Source organism: Naegleria lovaniensis, assembly GCF_003324165.1.
Source record: "Naegleria lovaniensis strain ATCC 30569 chromosome Unknown tig038, whole genome shotgun sequence".
Lineage (NCBI taxonomy): Eukaryota > Heterolobosea > Eutetramitea > Acrasida > Naegleriidae > Naegleria > Naegleria lovaniensis.
This window is the reverse complement of record NW_025407860.1, coordinates 55,793-75,581: the sequence shown is the minus strand read 5'-3', so window position 1 is coordinate 75,581 and position 19,789 is coordinate 55,793. Positions and strand designations below refer to the sequence as shown.

Sequence of the window (19,789 nt, the reverse complement as noted above, 5' to 3'; positions counted from 1 at the left end):
TTGAGAATGGTTATAGCGCACAATACACGAGTGGAATGATATTGTCCACAATGTATTTTGCAAAGTGTACTGGAGGATAGAGTTATGGATTGGTGGAATCCTGTTCGTCCTTATCCAAAGAACGAGAAAGAATGAGTGGACTCTTGAGAAAATTTCTCTTACTGATTCGATCCAGATGGAAATCTCTATTGAAACAATTGTAATGATAGACATTACACAGATCTGGATAAACCACAAGCATGGCATTTTCTCCAATAAATTTGTTGCAATAACTGCATTTGGTTTTTCTAAAGACCACTCGTTTTCTGCGTTGATATTCAACAAGTTGTCCTTGTGTTTGAATGTGATCCATCTTACTCATGCTCTTCATCAAACTCGCCGTTCTCACATTGGTTGCATTTTGTTGGAGAGTAGATGTCAAAAAGGGAAGTATTTTCTTGGTACATAAATTGTTGGGAAGCATTCGAAGCGCTGCAATTGGATCAATATGTTTGGCATACTTGTTGAGAATTTTAATTCCAAATTCCATATGCCCACGTCCTTTCGATTGCTTGGTAGAGCCAGCATCTTGAAAGCAAAGTTTGAGTAAAATTAAAAAGAGCTCATTGTGAAGTGTCACTTTGGTGTAATTTCTGTCGTACATTTCTGTAGAAATTTCAAAACTGCTTAGAATACCATCTTGATATTGTTGCATGAGATTTTGGTAAAATTCATGTTCATATCTTGCTTGTTGTTCTTTACAATAATTTTCAGCTCCCTCTGTAGAACACAAATCAAACAGTAAAATTCGTAAAGCCTTTTCATGTTCTCGTGCAAGAGAGTAGAGTAAAACCATTTCTTGATATAAATTGGTACCGTGTAAGCGAGCCAATACCGTTTCGAGAGTTATAAAATCTTTGCAGTCTTGGATGTGAAGCATGAGTTTAGTTCTTAGATCCCAAATAGATTCTGAATCTTGCCTAATTTCATACGAGTTAATGACATCAATATACTTCAATGCAAGCAATGTGTAGTATTGGGTTTGGATTGGAATTTTCTCATTTTCTTGCAATTTCGTATTCTTATTGTGCTCATGAATGACATATTCGAGTAAAAGTTGAATCACTTCGTTTTGAGTTTCTTCATCTAAATGTTGCCGTACAAACTTTAAAATGGGGTCAATGCCCAAATATACGACATTGTGAGTCAAAACAGAAATACTCTTGAAATGATCTAATTTGAGACACCACTCAATATTTGACCAAAATAATTCCTTTTTCTTATCAGCAATTTGGTCTTCGTCCATAGATGGCATGGGTCTATCAAATATCTTATGAAGTATGCATACTGTTTCATCGAAGGCATATTCACCCATATCAGATTTGTTATCATCACTGTTCATGGCAATGTTCTTTAACAACATTAACGACTTGTGAACGTTTTCAAGGCTATAATTAAGATACGTTTGGTAAAGGAGGGCCATATAGTATTCTTGAGCCTCTGGGGAAAGAATCTCAACCTCAGCTTTCAATACCTTCATGCACACGTCGAGTTTGCAATAGCATTTAGTGTACAGTTGTTGTGCAGTGAATGTAATTTCAGAGTCAGGATCTGGCTTTAGAATTGCTTTGGTTTCTTTTAACATTCGATTGAGTCTTGAAAGATCTCCAGAGTCTAAGTACATTTTGAAAAGCAAATTATCAATAGAACTTTTTGCAGAATTTGAAATGAATGCCTCTTCGAAAAGCAGTGAATCACCTTTGATATTCCTCTCAATAGAGCTAACTTTCTTTCTTCGGTATTCCAATAATGGTCTTAAATATTTCTTACATCTTATTATCAGTTGATTCGCTTCTTTTTCCACTTCTGCATTTGAGGTCTGCAAATCTCGTCGCTTGGCAATTTTCTCTACGAAAATGTCATAGAGACTCTTGGGCTTCTTCTTTTCAAAATTTAAATATTTTTGTGTCCAACTGATTTTGGGAGTGAAATGGTCATCGTTTAGAAGCATGGGTCTGTAATCTGTAAATAAAATGATTAGCTCTCTCATATCAAATCCGAGACGATATTCCAGAGCTTGTTCATGCTCTCTAAAATATGTAAATGCTTTTTCGACATCTAAATGGAACAAGGAAGCAAATGCTGCCTCTAATAACAGCTGTTGCCTCCATCTTTTTTCGATTGTCGAGTCAATGTGCTCTCCTTTTTCTCTCTTAAACTCTAACATTCTTTCAAACAATTCAAAAGCTTCACTACAGTGCGCCATTTCAAACAATGCAGAAATTTGCTTCTCATACGAGATGGGTGACATTAAAACAACTGTTTGAATTTTTTCTTTTTTGCTCTCCTTCTTGAATCCAAGAGTGGAGCTTGTTGTGTTCGTTGTTGATGTAGGCACAAAACTGTCACACACAACAAATACTCCCATGTTGACCGATCCTTGAACTAAACTCCATGAAGAAATATTATTCAACTGATTTGATTCTTGGGAGCCGTCCTCTGAAGTATAAACTACAGAATTGGTAGATGGTTGAATATACAATGTTTTCACGAGACGTGCATCATAAATACTATAAATTTCAATCTTTTTTCCTTGATCCAGAACACCAACTGCATACGGAAATGAAAACGAAATTTGTTGTGGCGGTGACGACCATGTTATTGGAGGTCTGTTAAAAATTTTAGGTGTTTACGGTGTTTTTAAAAGTTGCCACATTCGCAAAAACATGTTTGAAAATTCGTGAACGCTTTCACAAACTGCCCTTACCTGGTAGAAGGTGTTCCTCGTTGCTCACTCGAAGAACGATTGTTCATATTTACAAAAACACTGATACTGTCCGTTCGGAGCAAAACTTCGTCATAAATCAAGACACATAGTGGACGATTATCGCCAGATTTCGAGTCACCCAATTCCAATACTGTTGAAGGTATCATTGGTTGTTTTGAATCCATGATTCCAGTATCCATATTAATTAATGAATATTCTTTTTTAAATCCAACAATTAAAGTCTTATCAAACCAAGCTAAACAATGATGATCTTGAATTGCCTCAGGCAAAACAAATTCCTCAGAAACAAGTCCCACTGAAAGACAATCTTGCTCCGTATAGTGAAGAATTTGTAACCTTTTCTTACTGCAAACCAATAGTCGATGATTTCTCTTGCATTCATCAATAGTAAAACATGTGAGCCCAACAGATTCTTGAATTCTCTTGATATGAGTGAGTAATAATTGCTTTCGTTCTTCAATAAATTCATATCTGAAAAACTCAATGGCGTTTTGTACTTGAATAAATAGCACTTGAACTTGATCATCGCAAACAATTTGTTTGATCGGAACTTTACCCCATAACGCTTGTCCAACTGCTACATTTTGTCCCGTAGAGAGAGTGGTATGTTTTTTAGAAGCATTGTTGGTGAGAGAGCTCAAGGCACAAGCAACAGGCTTTACCGTACAAACATGATGAACCGTGATGGGTGGTTGCTCCTGTTGAGAGTCATAGGTTTCGTTATGATTTTCGGAAAAGGTATTTGTTGATGATGATGATGAATTATTATTTTGATTTCTATGAATGTAATAACATGAAAGGTATCCTTCCGATGTTGCAAAAAACAACAAGTGATTGGGATTGTCAATGCAGGAACATTCTATAGAACCGAACTGAGATTCGGAATGTTGAATGGAGAGCGGAACGACTTCCATCAATTATTGTGTGTTTATCAAATCAATATAAACAAGATGAAATTTTGAACGATGAATAATTAATTTTGAAGGAATAATGTACACTATTCTCGAGTGATGTCAAGTGAAATCAAGAGTGTTGACGTGTTTTTGGCAATTTTTTAAGCGTTGACAACTTTTTATTGTACAGAGTTGACACCAGCAACTGGAGAGGTTTCTTCGTTAGGAGTAGTGGTTGAAGATTGTGTGGCGTCCTCAATAATTGGGGATTTTTGTGACTCTTCAGACTTTTTCTTGCTCTTTTTCTTGGACTCATTAGATTCTGGTGCCTGAATTCCAAGAAGATTTTTCATCTTTTCCCTTAACGACTTATTTTCCTCTTCTAATTGCGTTATTTTGTTTTGGAATAAAACAAAGCTATTCTTGGTTTCTTTCACAGTCTTTGTAAATTCATCCATTTTTGATTGTGAGGTCTTGAGTTGTTTGGCCATGATATTTCTTTCATGATTGGCAGATTCAACCTTCTTTTTAAGAGTTATGTTTTCCTTTTCTTTCTTCTTCAAAGCCTCAATAACTTCGTCGAGCTTGCTTTCGAATAATTGCTTTTCGAGGCCTACTCGTTTTTGCTCCGTTTGACCTTGCTTGGAAATTAGTTCCAATTGCTGCTTGTAAATCTCAACTTGGGTTTGTAGAGTCTCTCTTTCTTTTTCAAGTGTGAGTCTCTCCATGGCTTGTAAATCAAGTTTTGAGCGAATATCATCCAGAGCGTCAGAAAATTTCTTACTCAAACCATCATACTTCTCATTATGCTCTGCTTTAGTTTTTTCATAAGCCTTAAGTATTTCATCATTACTACTCTGCAATAACGTGCAATATTGTTGCAATTTTTCATTTTGTTCTTTGTAGACAGAGAGTTGTCTTTCCACTGTCGTATCGAAAATTAATTGACAAACGGAAAGTTAATGACCAAAATAAAGGTTATAACAGATAATCAACAACTAAAAAACATACACTCCAATCCTCTTGTCTCACTGGCTTGTAATCTACGACATAAAATTGCATTCTCTCTTTTTAAATCAGTATTGTGTTTTGCAACAGTTCCTGAAAAATGTCGATCCAATATGGTATCTACAATCTTCAATTTGGCTTCACTGGGAGATGAATCATTCATCTTCTGAATAATCTCATCTTTCAATTCCGATATTGTTTTCACAGTTTGTTGTTCAATTCTCTCTAATTCGTCCTTCTCTTCTTTCTTTAATCTTGCAGAGAGTGTTTCTATCAAATGACGAACTTGTTGATCATTGAACGGTGATGAGGTAGATGATGATGATGTCAAACTAGTACTATTGTTCTCTTCCTTCTTTGTATTGGCTGTTGTATTTTGGCTCGGAGATGACAAGGATGAATTACTTGTTGTATTCTTTGTACTTTCTACTTTCTCATTCTGAGCAGCCATTGCAGCCACTTCATCCCAACCATCCGAATCATTCTTGGATGATGTAGATGTTGCTTTGTGTTGAGAGGAAGCCTTGTTGGATTTGTTAGCCTTTTTACCCATTTTTTACTTTTGTGATTTTGTAGTTTGCTTTTGGAGGTGAATATTCAATCATTTAATAAAAGTTTTTGAATGGGAGAATCAATGAGAAGTGGCACTTACCCTTCCATCAACAATACTGTTCTACCCAAGTGGTCCAGTAGAACCAATAAATCAATGACATTTACAAGATAAAAAAATGTGGTTGAAAGGTTGTGACCTATCATGCTCGATCACTGAAGCGAATTTGAAAACGACGAGGACTGTATTATTTCGCTCTAGGAATGGTCATTCATCAATGAATCACAACAACATGAATTATTGTATGAAATGTCTCTCGGTTCTGATGCTCGGAATGTCACTTGTCATTTTGTTGTTGAGCAGTCCAGCAATTGTTCATGGACAACGACCATATTCTTCTCCATCAAAAACTGAAGTCTCATCAGTGCCACTATTTCCAACAGATCAAGCATTACCGAAATCATATGCAGGAAATTTGCCTGTAAGAAACGGACAGGATCGATTGTTTTATTGGTATTTTGAAAGTTCCGATAAAACAGCCCAAGATTTGATCGTAGTTTTGAATGGAGGACCAGCGTGTTATTTTGCTGAATTGCTTTTTATGGTGTGTATTTTCATCTACTATATTTATATATTTATTTTAAAATCCAAAATATTATTTGAACATGAATTTATTGACATTATTTGGCAATGAAATCAATTCTCTTCAAATCAGGGAAATGGAGTTTTCAGTATTGAAGGAGATTTAGTGAGCGGAAAAGCAACAAAGGTCACACTCAACAGCAAATCATTTCATCACTTTGCTCATGTTCTTTATATTGACTCACCACTTGGAACAGGTTTCAGTCAATTCTCAGCAACTTCTTCAGATATTGACTCGTACGCAAAATCCATGTTTCCAAGTAATCCATTAAGAGAAAAATCAAAATTCCCAGGAGCTACCAAATACGTCGTTCAAGACATTCAAGATGCATTGTTTGGATTTTCCACAATTTTCCCAAATTTATCCTCACTTCGATTGCATATTTTTGCAATGGGTTACTCTGCAAAAGTAGTTCCCTATCTCGTACAACAGAATTTACCATCTGCTGGAAATCCTAAAAAACTCAAAATTTCTAGCGTTATTTTGGGCAATCCATTTGTACAACCTTCACTTCAATATGCATCCTATGCCAAGTACGGATATATTTCTGGATTGACCATGTATCGACAATTTGTAGAAATGAATCGACAATATGAACAATGTCTGACCGATGTGGAGAATGGAGATTATACTCGATATGACAAGGAATGTCACGGATTGATTGAAGGATTACTTGTCAACTCTGGAAATGTGTCACCTTTTAACATTCGTGAACAAACAACTCAAGAATATGTTCAAAGACAGAATTTGTTAAATTCCTATGTGAACAACAATTTATTTGACATGTTGAAAGGACTCGCCTCCATTCCATCCAAAGTCAATATTCCTCACTGCAGTAAGAAGGTCAATGATTTATTCCACGAAGAATATCATTTGGATCTCCCACAAGAACTCTTTCCAGCTCTCCTTAATGAAAAATCAATCATCACTCCAAATTATGCGAGATCGGCTGTTCGATTTTTAGTCTACAGTGAACAATTTAATTTAGTCAGCAATGTCTTTGGTGTGAATGAATTTTTGAGACAAATGTTAAATTGGGATGGTCAAGTCTATTTCAATAACATCAATTCGACCATTTTTAGAGTCGATGGACTTGTCTCTGGAAGATTTAAATCCTATGGAGGTTTAACACAAGTCGTGTTGTACAATACCAATTACAGGGAAGGAATGCAAGATAATCCTAATTTTGGATCAACCATTTACACCAATACCAATGTAGACATGGTAAGCTCAAAATTCGAAATGGTTCGACGTTTCATCACTCGGCAAAGCACTGACGATCTTAGAGATGATCGAAATAATTTGTGTTCAGACTCTGATGCAGTGTGTCATTCCACAGTTCAATATCCATGTCCCAATAGTTGTTCCAATCGAGGATCTTGTAATTTAACGACTAGTAGTTGTGAGTGCAATGCCAATTTTCATGACAATGATTGTTCTGTGGCACGATTACGATATTCCATTGATCAACTCGCCCAAACGGTTTCCTTCCCTAATTTATTTATTTCTGGAAGAGATACCATTGTGTTTGAAATTGAAATTCAAGAACGTACTTCTTTATTGGATATTTATTTGGATGTGGCTCGAAAGGGAGATTTTGGAACACCTTTTGTTTTTCTCAATGTTTCTACTAGACAAGATGCACTCTCGAGTCGAGAATTGAAAAATTTAGCCATGCAACAAATTGGCTACAATCTCTTGAATGGTTATAAGAGTACAAGATCTGAAGCTCAGGCCAGTCATGCACACTTCTTTTTCACACGTTACAAATCCTTCCAATTTTTTAACACTTCTCATGAACCAAACAAAGTCATTGATGCACAAGATGTTGAAATTCGAAGAAATGAATTTCACACACTTGCCATTGTGATTTACAATTCAGCAGACATGCCAGTGGAATTTAATGTCACACTTCGAGCTTCTCCTGCGAGTGGAAAAGTGGAATTGGCAGGAATATTCTTTTCCTTGAGTGTGGTCCTGTGCATGATTGTGGTATTTGAAATTGTTCTCATTTATCAACGAATGAATAATCGAAAATTATTTATGAAAAGTGCAACACATCGACAAGATATTCCAATGAGAGATGTTCAAAGAGAAGGTCTTTTGAATAGTCATAGTGAGGATGATGATGATGATGAGGACGATAATGATGTATTAAACAAATAAAATTCCATGTAAATAACTTGTTCTATAAATTATAAATACTCTAGTAACATGCATTATTATTTACATGATTGATTGTCCAAAAATAATATCAATGTACAAAATGGACAAGTTGGATGTATCAAAATATTTACAATTTACACTGTGAAAGATTTTCATGATTCATGAGATTACCAATAATTGGTGTCAAAACTCGTGGCTGATTTTTTGAAATGTTTCTTTGCATGTGCGTTTGATCTCTTCTCTGATGAATCACTTTCACCACTCAACTCTGGAATTAATTCACTCCAATACATTGGTTTATGTAAACGACTTGTAAATTCTTGAGCTAGCTCATCCGCTTGCTTCTTGGTCAAACCTCTCTCCATTTCATATTCATTTCCATTGTCATCCAATCGTACGACTCGCCACACTGGTTCATGGATCCATTGGTTGTGGGATGAAGAGTTGGAATTTTCATCATGATGACGGTTTGGAGAGTTGGATTGTAATGATAATTGAAAAGTTCGGATTTGGGGATGATGATGTGAATTGGTAATCCCTACTGTACAATGATGTTTGAATGGAAAAATATTATTGCAAATGACTAGATGATAGCACGTGCTTCTTGTCGTATTCGCAGCTAAAACTTGATTATTGTTCACGAATTTATCGGAAACCTTTCTCAGCATTTTTTTTTGGTCTAATGTTGTTGGTACCGATAATAATTTATTAACCATCTCTGGTTGGGAAGAAATGATTGGATTAGATCAAAATGTCGGCCTTCAATGCTCAATTCTCTTGATCCAAAAGATTTCACAAATGAGCCATCTAATTTAAATACTTGTATTCGTGCATTACTATAATTGCATTCAATAATATGTTGTGAAGCTTGTTCATAAATCAATGATGAAGGGTAACATAATTCTCCTTCATCTTTTCCTGATTTTCCAAATGAATTTATCTTGTTCCAAGAGTCAATACCGTCGTACTTAAACATTTGAATCTTGTTGTTTAAATGAGTGCCAACAACAAGAAATCCATAATCCTCAATAAAGGTCATTCCATAGGGAGAACCATGTAAGTATATTGTTTGTACACGTTCTCCAGTTTCTAAACACAAAATCTTGACACAATAACATCTTGAACGTTTTTGATCTTTGTTATCAGCAATAAATACCTGTTTCTTGGCTCGTGATATTGTCATGGATTTTTCTGGGTTATAAAAATAGGTTTCAGATTTCCATAAATACTTGAGATCATAATTGCTTTGTGTTCTTTGGTTATTGAGCAACATACTCAAGTCATATTTACAAACAAAATATTCATGATGAAACTGAGCAATGATCAATGCATCATTAAGGCCACCTTTATAATTACTCTCAATGCACATCTTTGCGGGAAAACTCAGCGGAATGGATTTCTTAAATCGATAAGTCATCAGATCGTGTACTAATACTCTATGGTTGTTAAAATCTGCTATCAATATACAGGAATGATTGTAACTAACGACTACATCTTTTGGATGATTGAGTTCGTGAGTATTTCTTCCGAGTACACCAGTTCCTATCACATGTTTCAACTCAAAATTCATAGAAAAAGGTATCTTCTTATTTCTGATCTGTTCTCTAAATCTCGGAATTAATTCTAACGTTAAGAATTGTTCAACATCTTCATCATGAGATACTTGATTGGATGAGGTCGTTGTTGCTTTGGAATTTGATGGTGGAAATAAATCACAAAGAATTAATTTCATTTTTTTGTGATGATCAAATTGAAACTTTCTTCGTCTATCATCTTGTGTGACCAAAAATTAAAAGTTATTCTTTTGTTTGTGTTTTCAATATTTTCTAATTTAATTTAAATTATTAAAAAAAAATGCAACATTCCTTGTTTGAGGTTGTTGTTTCTCGCCGATGGGACAAGCTTGAACAATCGGTCATGAAAATTTTCTCACAAAGCGGCTCATCAACAATAGTAAACACAACATCCACGAACGGATCGTTACATTCTGATGGCGCCCAAATGGATATGACTTCTGATGATGACGGAAATGATCCGGAAACATATGGGTTATCAAGCCCACACGGTCATCGGGAAGTGCTATCCAATGATCTATCACTCTATTTACCTTGTCTTACAAGACAATATCATCAATCTCCGAATCATTCAACTGGAAAGAGTAATCTGTTTAATATCTTGCATTCGCACAGATTGTTTGAGCAAGCCAAGCTTTGTAATGATTATAGGATAAAAGTCAATTGGGATCAAGTACAGGAGAGTTTTATACAGTTTCTAATGTCTTCTCCATCAGCTATGCCGCAACAGGCTACAAATATTGCAATTTCTTTCGAAGAAGCTTCTCATCAAAACAGAACGAGGTACGTTTTCATTCTTGAATTGTATAATTAATAACAATACTACTTGGATATTAATTCGATATTTAAATATGATACTATGAACGTGTAGTCTTATTCTGAGAGAAATATTTGGAAGCACTTCAAACACCCAAAAAAGCACTTTGTTTTGCAATGATGTTTATTGCTCTGAAATTTGCAACCTCATCTCTTCAGCCCTTTTTCAAATACCATTGTTTTTATTTTCCTCAGGTTTAGAATCCACAGATTCACGTATTGCAGCGATTGCTCGAGTAAGAAATCAGCAGTCACCAGCCGGAGGACTGACATGGTATTTTAGAGAATTAATTCGTTTCTTGTTTCTGGTAGATCCTTTAGCGCAGAGTGGTATCTTTGATCCATCATTGCTTGTTACAGAAAGTGCTAGTTCTGGATCTTCATATTCAGAAAAGTATATAATTTCAATAGTGCTTAACCATCCTTACATTTTGGAAGATTTAATTGAGTTTTTAATCCGAGAGTTTGCAACAAACAATCAATATATGGTGCGATTGGAATCTATTTTGAAGCAACTAAGTTCAATCTCTAGGTCCTCAGCTGAAAAAGTTAGATTTTATTGCATGAAATTTAGGAAATTTTCAGAGTTATGCCTATATATTACGTTTGAAAAGATAAGGGATTATGTTGGCTTTTTTAATAGCTGTTTCAATGGAGTTTTAGAAAGTGGAAATTTGTTCTCTGAAACAAAATCAGCTGAACTGGCCATATTTGAGAGCGTAAAAAAGAATCCTAAAATTCAAGAAATATTAAGTCGGCACATTGTCGCTGAATTGCAAGGAGAAGAAACGTCAGTTGCTGATACTTGCTCTCTACTTCGACTTTGTTGTGCTTTGATGCTTCTTTCAAGCTATAATGTATTTAAGAACGATTTTTCATTGGTTATTGCGTCCAACCATAATTTGCCCGTTAGCATCCATTTGACAAAACTCAGATTTTCATTTTTATTTATTTGTGGAGAAAATATCACTGCTTCTCTTTCATCGGATTTGACAGTAATAGATTTACCCAAGAGCAATATTGTTCAAGTTTTGCGAGATTTTATAAGAAGTCTAATGGAAGTGTCAAATTCTATGAGCACGTCTGATACACTGTCCTCACATGACAAGACAACTATCAAAAATATTTTACTACTTTTGGCCACCAATTTTCATGCACAGCTCTACAAGAGCATTGCAACGTTTGTGCTAGATACTCTGCATCCAACATTGAAAAATGCAAAACACCTTTCACACAATGCTTCTTCATACAGCTCCGGCTCTGGCGGACAGCAAACCGAACAAACAAAAATACCATCTAACAAACTGTCGAGACAGTTACTAGATGAAAACACTCTAAAGAGACAGCTAGGAGACAGAATTGCAAACCTTTTTGTTTCAGAACTATTTCCTGTCGAAAAACTAGCCCATGATATCTTAACTGTCACCCCACTTCCGTTTTATACAGCAGACAATGATTATGTGCTGCAATGTGTTTTTCGAATGCTAAAGAGTAGACTTTTCAGAAAACACTCTGTTGATGCATCTGATTGGGTGTTCCAACAAGTGCGTTCGTTGTACCCAGTTAATGAGCAAATCACACTTCACCACTTGATACCAAAAATCATTCACGAGTTAATTCACAGCAACTGTATACCATATGCCACCATGCCTTTCGATATGAAATTATTTAACGATGAAATGATCCTAGACGTCTTCGAATCAAACACTTCAAATCAGATTTCAAGAGCTTTAATTTTATATTACATCTTGTCGGTGAACAATAGTGTAAAAAAGCATCGATATGGACCCACAATAATAGAAAAATGTAATGTTGTGGAAGTGGTGAAATATGTCAAAGAGCATAGGAAACAAGTTGGAGTTTTCTACAGTCAATTACTGTCCGCCGTTGAGGAGCTTCAATATTTATTTCATTTGGAAACCTTATTGTCAGAAGGAATATTTAGCACTGAAGCCGTTGCGATAGGTTCATTATCTGACAGCGATATTTCTAATGCCATCCAATCACCAATGTCAGATCAAGCTAAAACAAAGCTGGTGCTAGATGAATTGAGAATTTCCTCTCCTGAATTATCACAGCAGCACATGAATGAAATCATCTACATGCTCGACATATCCAATAAGGAAGGGCTTATGCAAAATTTCCAAGATGTGAGATATTACGTTTTTCTAGCTTTTCAAGAATGGTGGAAATGGATGTTCTCGAAAACAAACCCAATGCGCCTTGCCCTTCAAACGGCCAATGTGCTTGTGCAGAAAGAATCTGGAGAGCTGAAATATTACGACATTTATCAAAATATTTTATTGCTTTTCAGAGTGGATCAACGTATATTTCAATGTCCTCCTTTGTTGGATATCTTCCTGCAAATGCTCTCCCTTTTTATGAGCGCATCAAGAAAATTTATTTTGCAATCCACTCATTCTGATGCTGGTCTGAAAGATACTTTAATCAAAACGCAAGAGAGTTCAATTTTGCAACTCTTACTCGAGTACTTGAATCCACGCATTCTCAATAATGGTTCGGTGGAGAGCGACAAACCTCTTCATGAAGACGATGGCAGTACAGACATGAGAATTGTTCAACGAAAAATTTGTCAATTCATTCATCAGAGATTTATTGAAAATCCAACTCTCTCCAAGCTCATTCACTTCCAAACGTATAATCCTGCACTACTTCCAATAACTGTCTCATTGATTGACTCGATACACATTTGTATGGACTTTATTCTAGAGTTGTTGAATCAGCCAAAAGTGAACCAGCAAATGTTTGCAGTTCAACTTGCCTCATATTTGTGTGAAAAATATCCACTTCAAAGGTACATTGACATTGCTCGTGCAGCCATCACAAAGCTTAAACAAATTGCTCATCAACGATCTGCTTTAATATCAAGCAATTTTTCTGCTCCTGAAGGAAGCATTGATTTATTTTCAAGCAAGCAACTCGTTAATCAACAAGAAGATTTGAACAACGCACAGGAAATTTTAGAAACATTGCTTAGACTTTCAAGGGCTTTCCCTTTTCTTTGTTTAGAGTGTATTCAGGTTGTTCATGAATTGAAAACAGTGTTTTCTTCAAAGCCTAAGGTGCTCTTATTAGTCCAGCAATATTTTGTGAAGTTGACTACTTCCACTCATAATTAAAGAATTGAACTGTTTAATATTATTGTTTAAAATTCGTTTCTGTATGTGGTCTCTTTCGATAACACTCGATGTAACTGACCCTTACCAAAAGTGGCAGGATTTTCATTGCTCACAATGCAAGCTTCAGTGTCGTTCAATAAAACAACCTTTGCTGTCTGCTTAAACAAATTATAAATCACGCTGTCCAATTCTTTTCCTGTTTGCTTAAAGTCTGGGCCAGCATTGACCTCGAGCAAGTAGACTTGATGATTTTCATCGACTAAAAAGTCTAACCCATACAATTCAAAGCAATGGGGCAAGGGCATAAAATTCAATTCGCCACTCACAGCCGCAAATGTCTCTCCTGTTATTTCTTTCACTTGTTCGAAAATTCGTTCTAATTGTGTTCTCGAAATGTGTTCAGCGTCTTCCTTGTCCAAATTCCAGAACAATTTCACTGATTCGCTCTCTTTGAAATCTACTTCATTCACTTGAACGCACGTATTTGTAATGTGTGAAAATGTGTCATTGACTCGAGTCATATCAAAAGGTCTCAACGCAAACAATGCCAATATTTGATCATAGACATAAACCTGTAAGGCGCCCACAGACACAACATAAACTCTCAGGTGAAATTTTCTTCCACCACACAACAATAAAGGTCTATCCACATAGCGTTGAATTACCCATTCTCTTAATTGCCTCAAATCAACATGTTGCTCAGAAGACAAATCCTTATCTTCATCAAGTTGTTCCTCATCTTCTTCTTCTTCTGAACGGTGTTGTTCATGTTTTTGTGTAAAATAATTTCTCAACGCCTCCAACGAATTGAAAATGAAAATTTCAGCTCCCTTATTAGTGATGGATGGTTTCAAAATCCATGTGGTTAAATTCATCAATTCACCCTCCTGTAATTTTCTTTCATTTTCTTGAAGAGATTCAACTACTTCATAAATATCATATAAACTCTCATCAAAATATTCGGGATCATCCAATTCATAGAGATAGGTCTCAGGAATTGACCTTTTTAAGCAAGTGGTTTCTTGTTTGTCTAACTTTTTTGTCATGTATCGATTTAAAACACTTGCAAATTGTGCCTTTCTGATGAGACCCTTCCGAACACAATAATAATTACATCGGAGAGGTGTTTTTGATTTTTCTAATCCTAAAGATGATGATGGTTCATGAGACATCACTAGATTCCAAGCAATGTTTTCATATTCATCCCATTGAACATGAATGTTGAAATGTTTGATAAAGTTTTCTACGGATTGTTCATAAACAAGAGCAGATGATGATTGTGATTGCTCACAAGTTTCGGAAGCAAATTTCAAAACGTCCTCCCGAGTGAAAATGTTGTACTTGGAAAGAAATTTAGAGTTTTCTTCATTGTTGGTTTCTGTGAGTACCCGGAGAAGTAATTCTTGAGAATACGGGCAATCAAGATGGATGAGAAGATTTTCTTTTGCCAAATCTGTGTTGTTGGGTTGTTGGTACATTTTTTTGTTTCAATTCAAATATTCATTTTAATTGTTGAGCTATGTCGTTAAGAGTATTGACACACAACGTATTAGGCAAAATTGATTTCAAATCCTACATTTAAAGTGTTTAAATCTTTTACATTAATGTTATGAAAAATTCCATACCAGTCCAAGTATCATTAATTTTTAAATTCACATTCATCACAGGGTTCATTCGAGTGAGAACGATGTTCCTTAAGGTCTAACTGGTGAAGTTTGTTGTCAACCAGCTGTAATGTTCGTTCAATGTAGTTCAACTGTGCAATCTTAAAACGTGCTTCATCCAAGTCGTCCTTTTTAAATTGTTCATCAATAGAACGCACAACAAGCCTCTTCCTTTCATTGAAATCCATTTGTATCTCAGTCAAACTCTCTCTGTTGTCTTCACTGTCATTAATCTGTTCATTCACTTCCATAATTTCCATCAAAAATTCAGGAGGCAGTTGCACGTCGTTCACTGACTTATGATTGCATGGACCTAATTTTTGTGCCTCCTTTAATTTCAATAAATATTCAGCTCTCAATTTGGTACTTTTCAATGTTTGATAAGCTGTGTTCACAATGGCAGATTGCATTCTCGATATTTTCTTTTCAGTTTCTGATTTTTGGGCAAATTTGTCAGGATGAAGAACCTTTTGCAATTCCTTATATTTCTCGTGTAAGACTTTTGGATTAACCGAAAATTCGTGAGGTAAATCCATGAGGGTAAAATAATCGATAGAGGTTTCAGGATATTGTCCGGATAACGTGCCATGAGTCTCAGAGGATGGTGGTTGAATTTTGTTACATGAACTACAAAATAATAAATGGCAAGATAATTCCGTTTCACAATTCCAACAAGGGTGATGATGCTGTTGATGATTCAACAGTATTGGATCTGTGGCTCGAGGACATTCCCGATCCATGTTTTTAGAACACACCTGATTTGATGTATGTAAATTCGTATAAAAATTTCTATTGCAGATGATGTGCAAGCCGTGATTGTTGATAATAAAATTCTTGTCCATACGGATGATCGGATGATGGTTGTTCCGTTTGAGACCGTTCTGCAGGAATGACGACAAGGACGAGGAAATCAATGTTGATCTTGCTTTCATTTTTTTATGAGGATTTGGATGGAGTCCTTGTGCATTCAATCAAGAACAAATTTAGCTAATTGCAGCACGCTCTTCAACTGCTCCAAGAATGTAAATTGTTCATAAGTTCAATTTAATTGAAATGCACTTCAAAATAAACAAGCGTTGCTGTTTCACAAGAAAAATGCCTCGACATTCAAACTTTTACACAGACGAAGGTTTGTTTTTGCTGGTTGATGGTGTTTGTCTTAACCCGATGACTTTTTGAATTATTAACTATCGATTTCACTATGAATTGATTTGTGTTTCTATGTCGATATTGGATAATATCGGAGTGTAGACCTTGATGATGATTATCATGACGAACACCATGGTGAACATGATGACCATGATGGTAGGTTAAGGAGGAACAAACGAAATTATTAATAATCCCTCTCGTATACACAAATATATTGATGCATCAACATATTTGCTTCACATCCTATAGAAGACGATCCAGTTCTCAGACTTCAAGACTTTATACTACACGGAATTGACCAGGAATCTTCTAAATTTATTCTTTCTGTTTTTCCTAGTATTAAAACAGAAGTGGGAGAAGATTTTCTTGAGGATGTGCTCCATCGCAATGATGGAGACGAAGAAGCTAGCGTCAACGAAATTTATGAATTGGCTCAAAAAGAACATGAAAGAAAGAAACAACAAGCAAGTAATATAGTAATTAAATCCAAATCAGGTGACAACAAGGCAAACAAAAACAAGCAAAAAACAACACAACAACAAGCATCATCTCAGCAACAGCCACAACAAAATAAGAACCAAAAAACACAATCAACAGGGAAAAACAAGAAAAAAGATAAGGATACTAAGAGTAATATTATTTATGTGACAGAATTGGATCATTCAACAGAAATTTCGGGAACGCCAACACCAACTACAGAAGTTTCTGATGCTATCTTTTCCACACCTTCCGAAAAGCAGCAAGGTATGTTCATGGTGCATTCAAATTTTTGGAGACAGTTATGCTATAACTTTGTAACATACCCAACGAGAATTTCATGATGGGAGAGAAAGGCGTTCGTAAGGGAGAGCTTGGCTTTGATCCATCTTACTGGTGAATAGGAAGCAAAAAGATTTCGTTTTGGCACAAAAACAAAAATATCATCAAGAGAGACGAAACATTTACCTACCATCATCACACAAAAATTGGTGCTTGAGTGATTTAATTATTATTTAGATCAAAATTCAATTCATTAGGTTTTGATTCTAGTAGTGATGTCTGCTGGACGTGGAAGAGGAGGTTTGCTTCTCTCCGGGACATCATCCACAGCACAACCCCAAACCGTTGCAGTGGGGAGAGGCGCTTCATTACTTTCCACTCCGTCTTTACAAACTTCATCTTCTGCCCCAACCATAGTTTCTAGTTCGAATACTCCAACAACAACCACGACATCAGTGGGAGGAAGAGGCTCTGGATTTATCAATTCAACGTCATCAACAACCACCACAACTGCTACTACGAAGACAATAGCAGGTGGTCGTGGTACGAGTCTCCTCTCAAAACCATCTCAGCCTGTAATAACAACAGCAGTAACACCCACACCGCACACAACAGCTTCATCCGATTCGAGCAGTGGTAGCAGCAAGCCAATCCCAGCAAGCAGTGTTGGGAGAGGATCAAGTTTCTCTTCCACATCTGAGAAAACTACCTCTGTAAAACCCATTCCTTCTCAAACTCACTACTATTCCTCGTCTTCGGAGGACGAAAGAGATGATGAAGAGCTCTCCTCTGATGAAGAATATTTACGGTCTGTTTCTTCCAAGACGAAAGCTCGTACTACAAAGAAGAAAACTCTCGACAACCAAGATGAAGATTTGAGTGAAGATGAGAAAATAGTTTCCTCAAAATTATCAAAGCCACCTCTTCTCTCTCGAGAAAATCAACAACAATCACAGCACCAAGAATCCACAATAGCAGCTTCCACATTTGCTCAGTGTCTTACCACCTCCCTTGCCAACGAATCTTTTGCAAAAACCTTTTTCGCCAACTCTCCCGAACGCCTGTCTCCCTATTATGAAGTTCTTAAATTATTACACAACAAATCCAAACAACAACCAAACATTCCCGAAATTTTTTCATTTAATACTCCATCTCCAGATGATCTTGTTCAATCTGCTAGGTCACAACATAAGACAAGTCATCAACCTCTTGAAAATTTCCAACCTATTCAAAAGAAGCAAACACCGACTAAATCAAAAGGAGATACCTCAGAAAAAAAGAAAGAACCAGCATCTCCAGTTCCAAAACACACCACAGGAAAACAAATTAAGCCACCTCAAGACTCTGAAAAGAAACGAATTAACGTAGTAATTATTGGCCACGTTGACGCCGGAAAAAGTACCTTAATGGGACATATTTTAACAAAGATGGGTTATATCCCAGAGAAAACGCTTCACAAATTTAAGAAAGAGTCGGTGGAAATTGGAAAATCGTCATTCCACTTTGCTTGGGTCATGGATGAACATGAGGAAGAGCGAAAACGTGGTGTGACAATGGATGTTGGTGTAAAGTATTTTGAAACTGAACATCGGCATGTCACCATTTTGGATGCACCTGGACATAAGGATTTTATTTCAAAAATGATTACAGGAGCAGCCCAGGCAGACTTTGCAATTTTAGTTGTCGATGCTACACCAAATGGGTTTGAAACGGGATTCACAAACGGAGGGCAGACCAAAGAACATTTAATTCTCGCCAGAAGTTTGGGAGTGGAACAAGTGATAGTAGTAGTCAACAAGTTAGATACAGTTGCATGGTCTAAGGATAGATTTGATTTCATTGTAAGCCAGTTAAATGATTTCATGAAGCAAATAGGATATCAAACCCAAGACAGTAATCATGTTTTTTATATTCCAGCAAGTGCTTTTCAAGGAGATAATCTTATTGAAAAGTCTTTGCAAGTACCATGGTATGATGGTCCAACAATTGTTGAACAAATAGACAAACTCGAACCAAAACCTAGAGACACCGAAAAAGCTCTCAGACTGTCCGTTTCTGATGTCTATAAATCCTTGGCCACTGGAGTTACCATAGCTGGTAAAATTGAAACCGGTACACTCTCTGAAGGTGATGAGGTTATTGTAATGCCTATTAAGGAGGTGTGTACAGTCAAAACCCTTCTCAGAAACAAGCAACAAGTGAAATATGCGTATGCCGGAGATAATGTTGAAATTGGGTTAGGTAATATAGATATTGACAAGTTGATGGTTGGCCAAATTATTTGCCCTGTTGGAAATGAAATTAAGGTTACAAATAGATTTAGAGCTCGAATAGTCACATTCGACATGAAAATACCAATCCTGAAGGGCTCTCATGTTGTTCTGCATTTGCACAATATTGACGTCCCTGCTGTTATTACCACACTTGAATGTATCCTCAACAGGCAGCAAGAGATTGTGGAAAAGAAGCCAAGATGTATTCTTAAAAATTCAAATGCCATTGTGGAAATCACAACAGAGACTCCAATCTCGATAGAGCAATATTCGGATTTCCCAAAGTTTGGACGACTGACCATCAGATTAAGCGGAGAAACTGTTGCGGCCGGTGTTGTAGAGGAAGTGAAGAAATCAAAGAAGAAGAAAGAAGGAGCTTTATAAAAT

At 36.1% G+C, this 19,789-nt stretch overlaps 9 protein-coding genes across 9 annotated transcripts; 3 read left to right on the top strand and 6 right to left on the bottom strand.

The window, feature by feature from the left end:
• Positions 1-82: 82 nt before the first annotated feature.
• C9374_009258 (uncharacterized protein) lies at positions 83-3,681 on the bottom strand (the record flags this gene model as incomplete). Its single annotated transcript, XM_044699425.1, has 2 exons — positions 83-2,648; positions 2,747-3,681. 2 exons carry the CDS (start codon positions 3,679-3,681, stop codon positions 83-85), a joined length of 3,501 nt encoding a protein of 1,166 aa, XP_044544609.1.
• A 158-nt stretch (positions 3,682-3,839) lies between these two features.
• C9374_009257 (uncharacterized protein) lies at positions 3,840-5,221 on the bottom strand (the record flags this gene model as incomplete). Its single annotated transcript, XM_044699424.1, has 2 exons — positions 3,840-4,585; positions 4,672-5,221. 2 exons carry the CDS (start codon positions 5,219-5,221, stop codon positions 3,840-3,842), a joined length of 1,296 nt encoding a protein of 431 aa, XP_044544608.1.
• Positions 5,222-5,495: 274 nt separating this feature from the next.
• C9374_009256 (uncharacterized protein) lies at positions 5,496-8,027 on the top strand (the record flags this gene model as incomplete). Its single annotated transcript, XM_044699423.1, has 2 exons — positions 5,496-5,822; positions 5,934-8,027. 2 exons carry the CDS (start codon positions 5,496-5,498, stop codon positions 8,025-8,027), a joined length of 2,421 nt encoding a protein of 806 aa, XP_044544607.1.
• A 167-nt stretch (positions 8,028-8,194) lies between these two features.
• C9374_009255 (uncharacterized protein) lies at positions 8,195-8,695 on the bottom strand (the record flags this gene model as incomplete). The annotated part of the gene is made up of 1 exon (XM_044699422.1): positions 8,195-8,695. The coding sequence occupies one exon, from the start codon at positions 8,693-8,695 to the stop codon at positions 8,195-8,197; it is 501 nt and encodes a 166-aa protein (XP_044544606.1).
• An 11-nt stretch (positions 8,696-8,706) lies between these two features.
• On the bottom strand, positions 8,707-9,759 carry C9374_009254 (uncharacterized protein; the record flags this gene model as incomplete). The annotated part of the gene is made up of 1 exon (XM_044699421.1): positions 8,707-9,759. The coding sequence occupies one exon, from the start codon at positions 9,757-9,759 to the stop codon at positions 8,707-8,709; it is 1,053 nt and encodes a 350-aa protein (XP_044544605.1).
• Positions 9,760-9,881: 122 nt separating this feature from the next.
• Positions 9,882-13,557, top strand: C9374_009253 (uncharacterized protein; the record flags this gene model as incomplete). The annotated part of the gene is made up of 2 exons (XM_044699420.1): positions 9,882-10,384; positions 10,473-13,557. 2 exons carry the CDS (start codon positions 9,882-9,884, stop codon positions 13,555-13,557), a joined length of 3,588 nt encoding a protein of 1,195 aa, XP_044544604.1.
• Positions 13,558-13,583: 26 nt separating this feature from the next.
• Positions 13,584-15,035, bottom strand: C9374_009252 (uncharacterized protein; the record flags this gene model as incomplete). Its single annotated transcript, XM_044699419.1, has 1 exon — positions 13,584-15,035. The coding sequence occupies one exon, from the start codon at positions 15,033-15,035 to the stop codon at positions 13,584-13,586; it is 1,452 nt and encodes a 483-aa protein (XP_044544603.1).
• A 161-nt stretch (positions 15,036-15,196) lies between these two features.
• On the bottom strand, positions 15,197-16,153 carry C9374_009251 (uncharacterized protein; the record flags this gene model as incomplete). Its single annotated transcript, XM_044699418.1, has 1 exon — positions 15,197-16,153. The coding sequence occupies one exon, from the start codon at positions 16,151-16,153 to the stop codon at positions 15,197-15,199; it is 957 nt and encodes a 318-aa protein (XP_044544602.1).
• Positions 16,154-16,316: 163 nt separating this feature from the next.
• On the top strand, positions 16,317-19,786 carry C9374_009250 (uncharacterized protein; the record flags this gene model as incomplete). The annotated part of the gene is made up of 4 exons (XM_044699417.1): positions 16,317-16,350; positions 16,473-16,526; positions 16,620-17,114; positions 17,400-19,786. 4 exons carry the CDS (start codon positions 16,317-16,319, stop codon positions 19,784-19,786), a joined length of 2,970 nt encoding a protein of 989 aa, XP_044544601.1.
• Between the last annotated feature and the right edge of the window lie 3 nt (positions 19,787-19,789).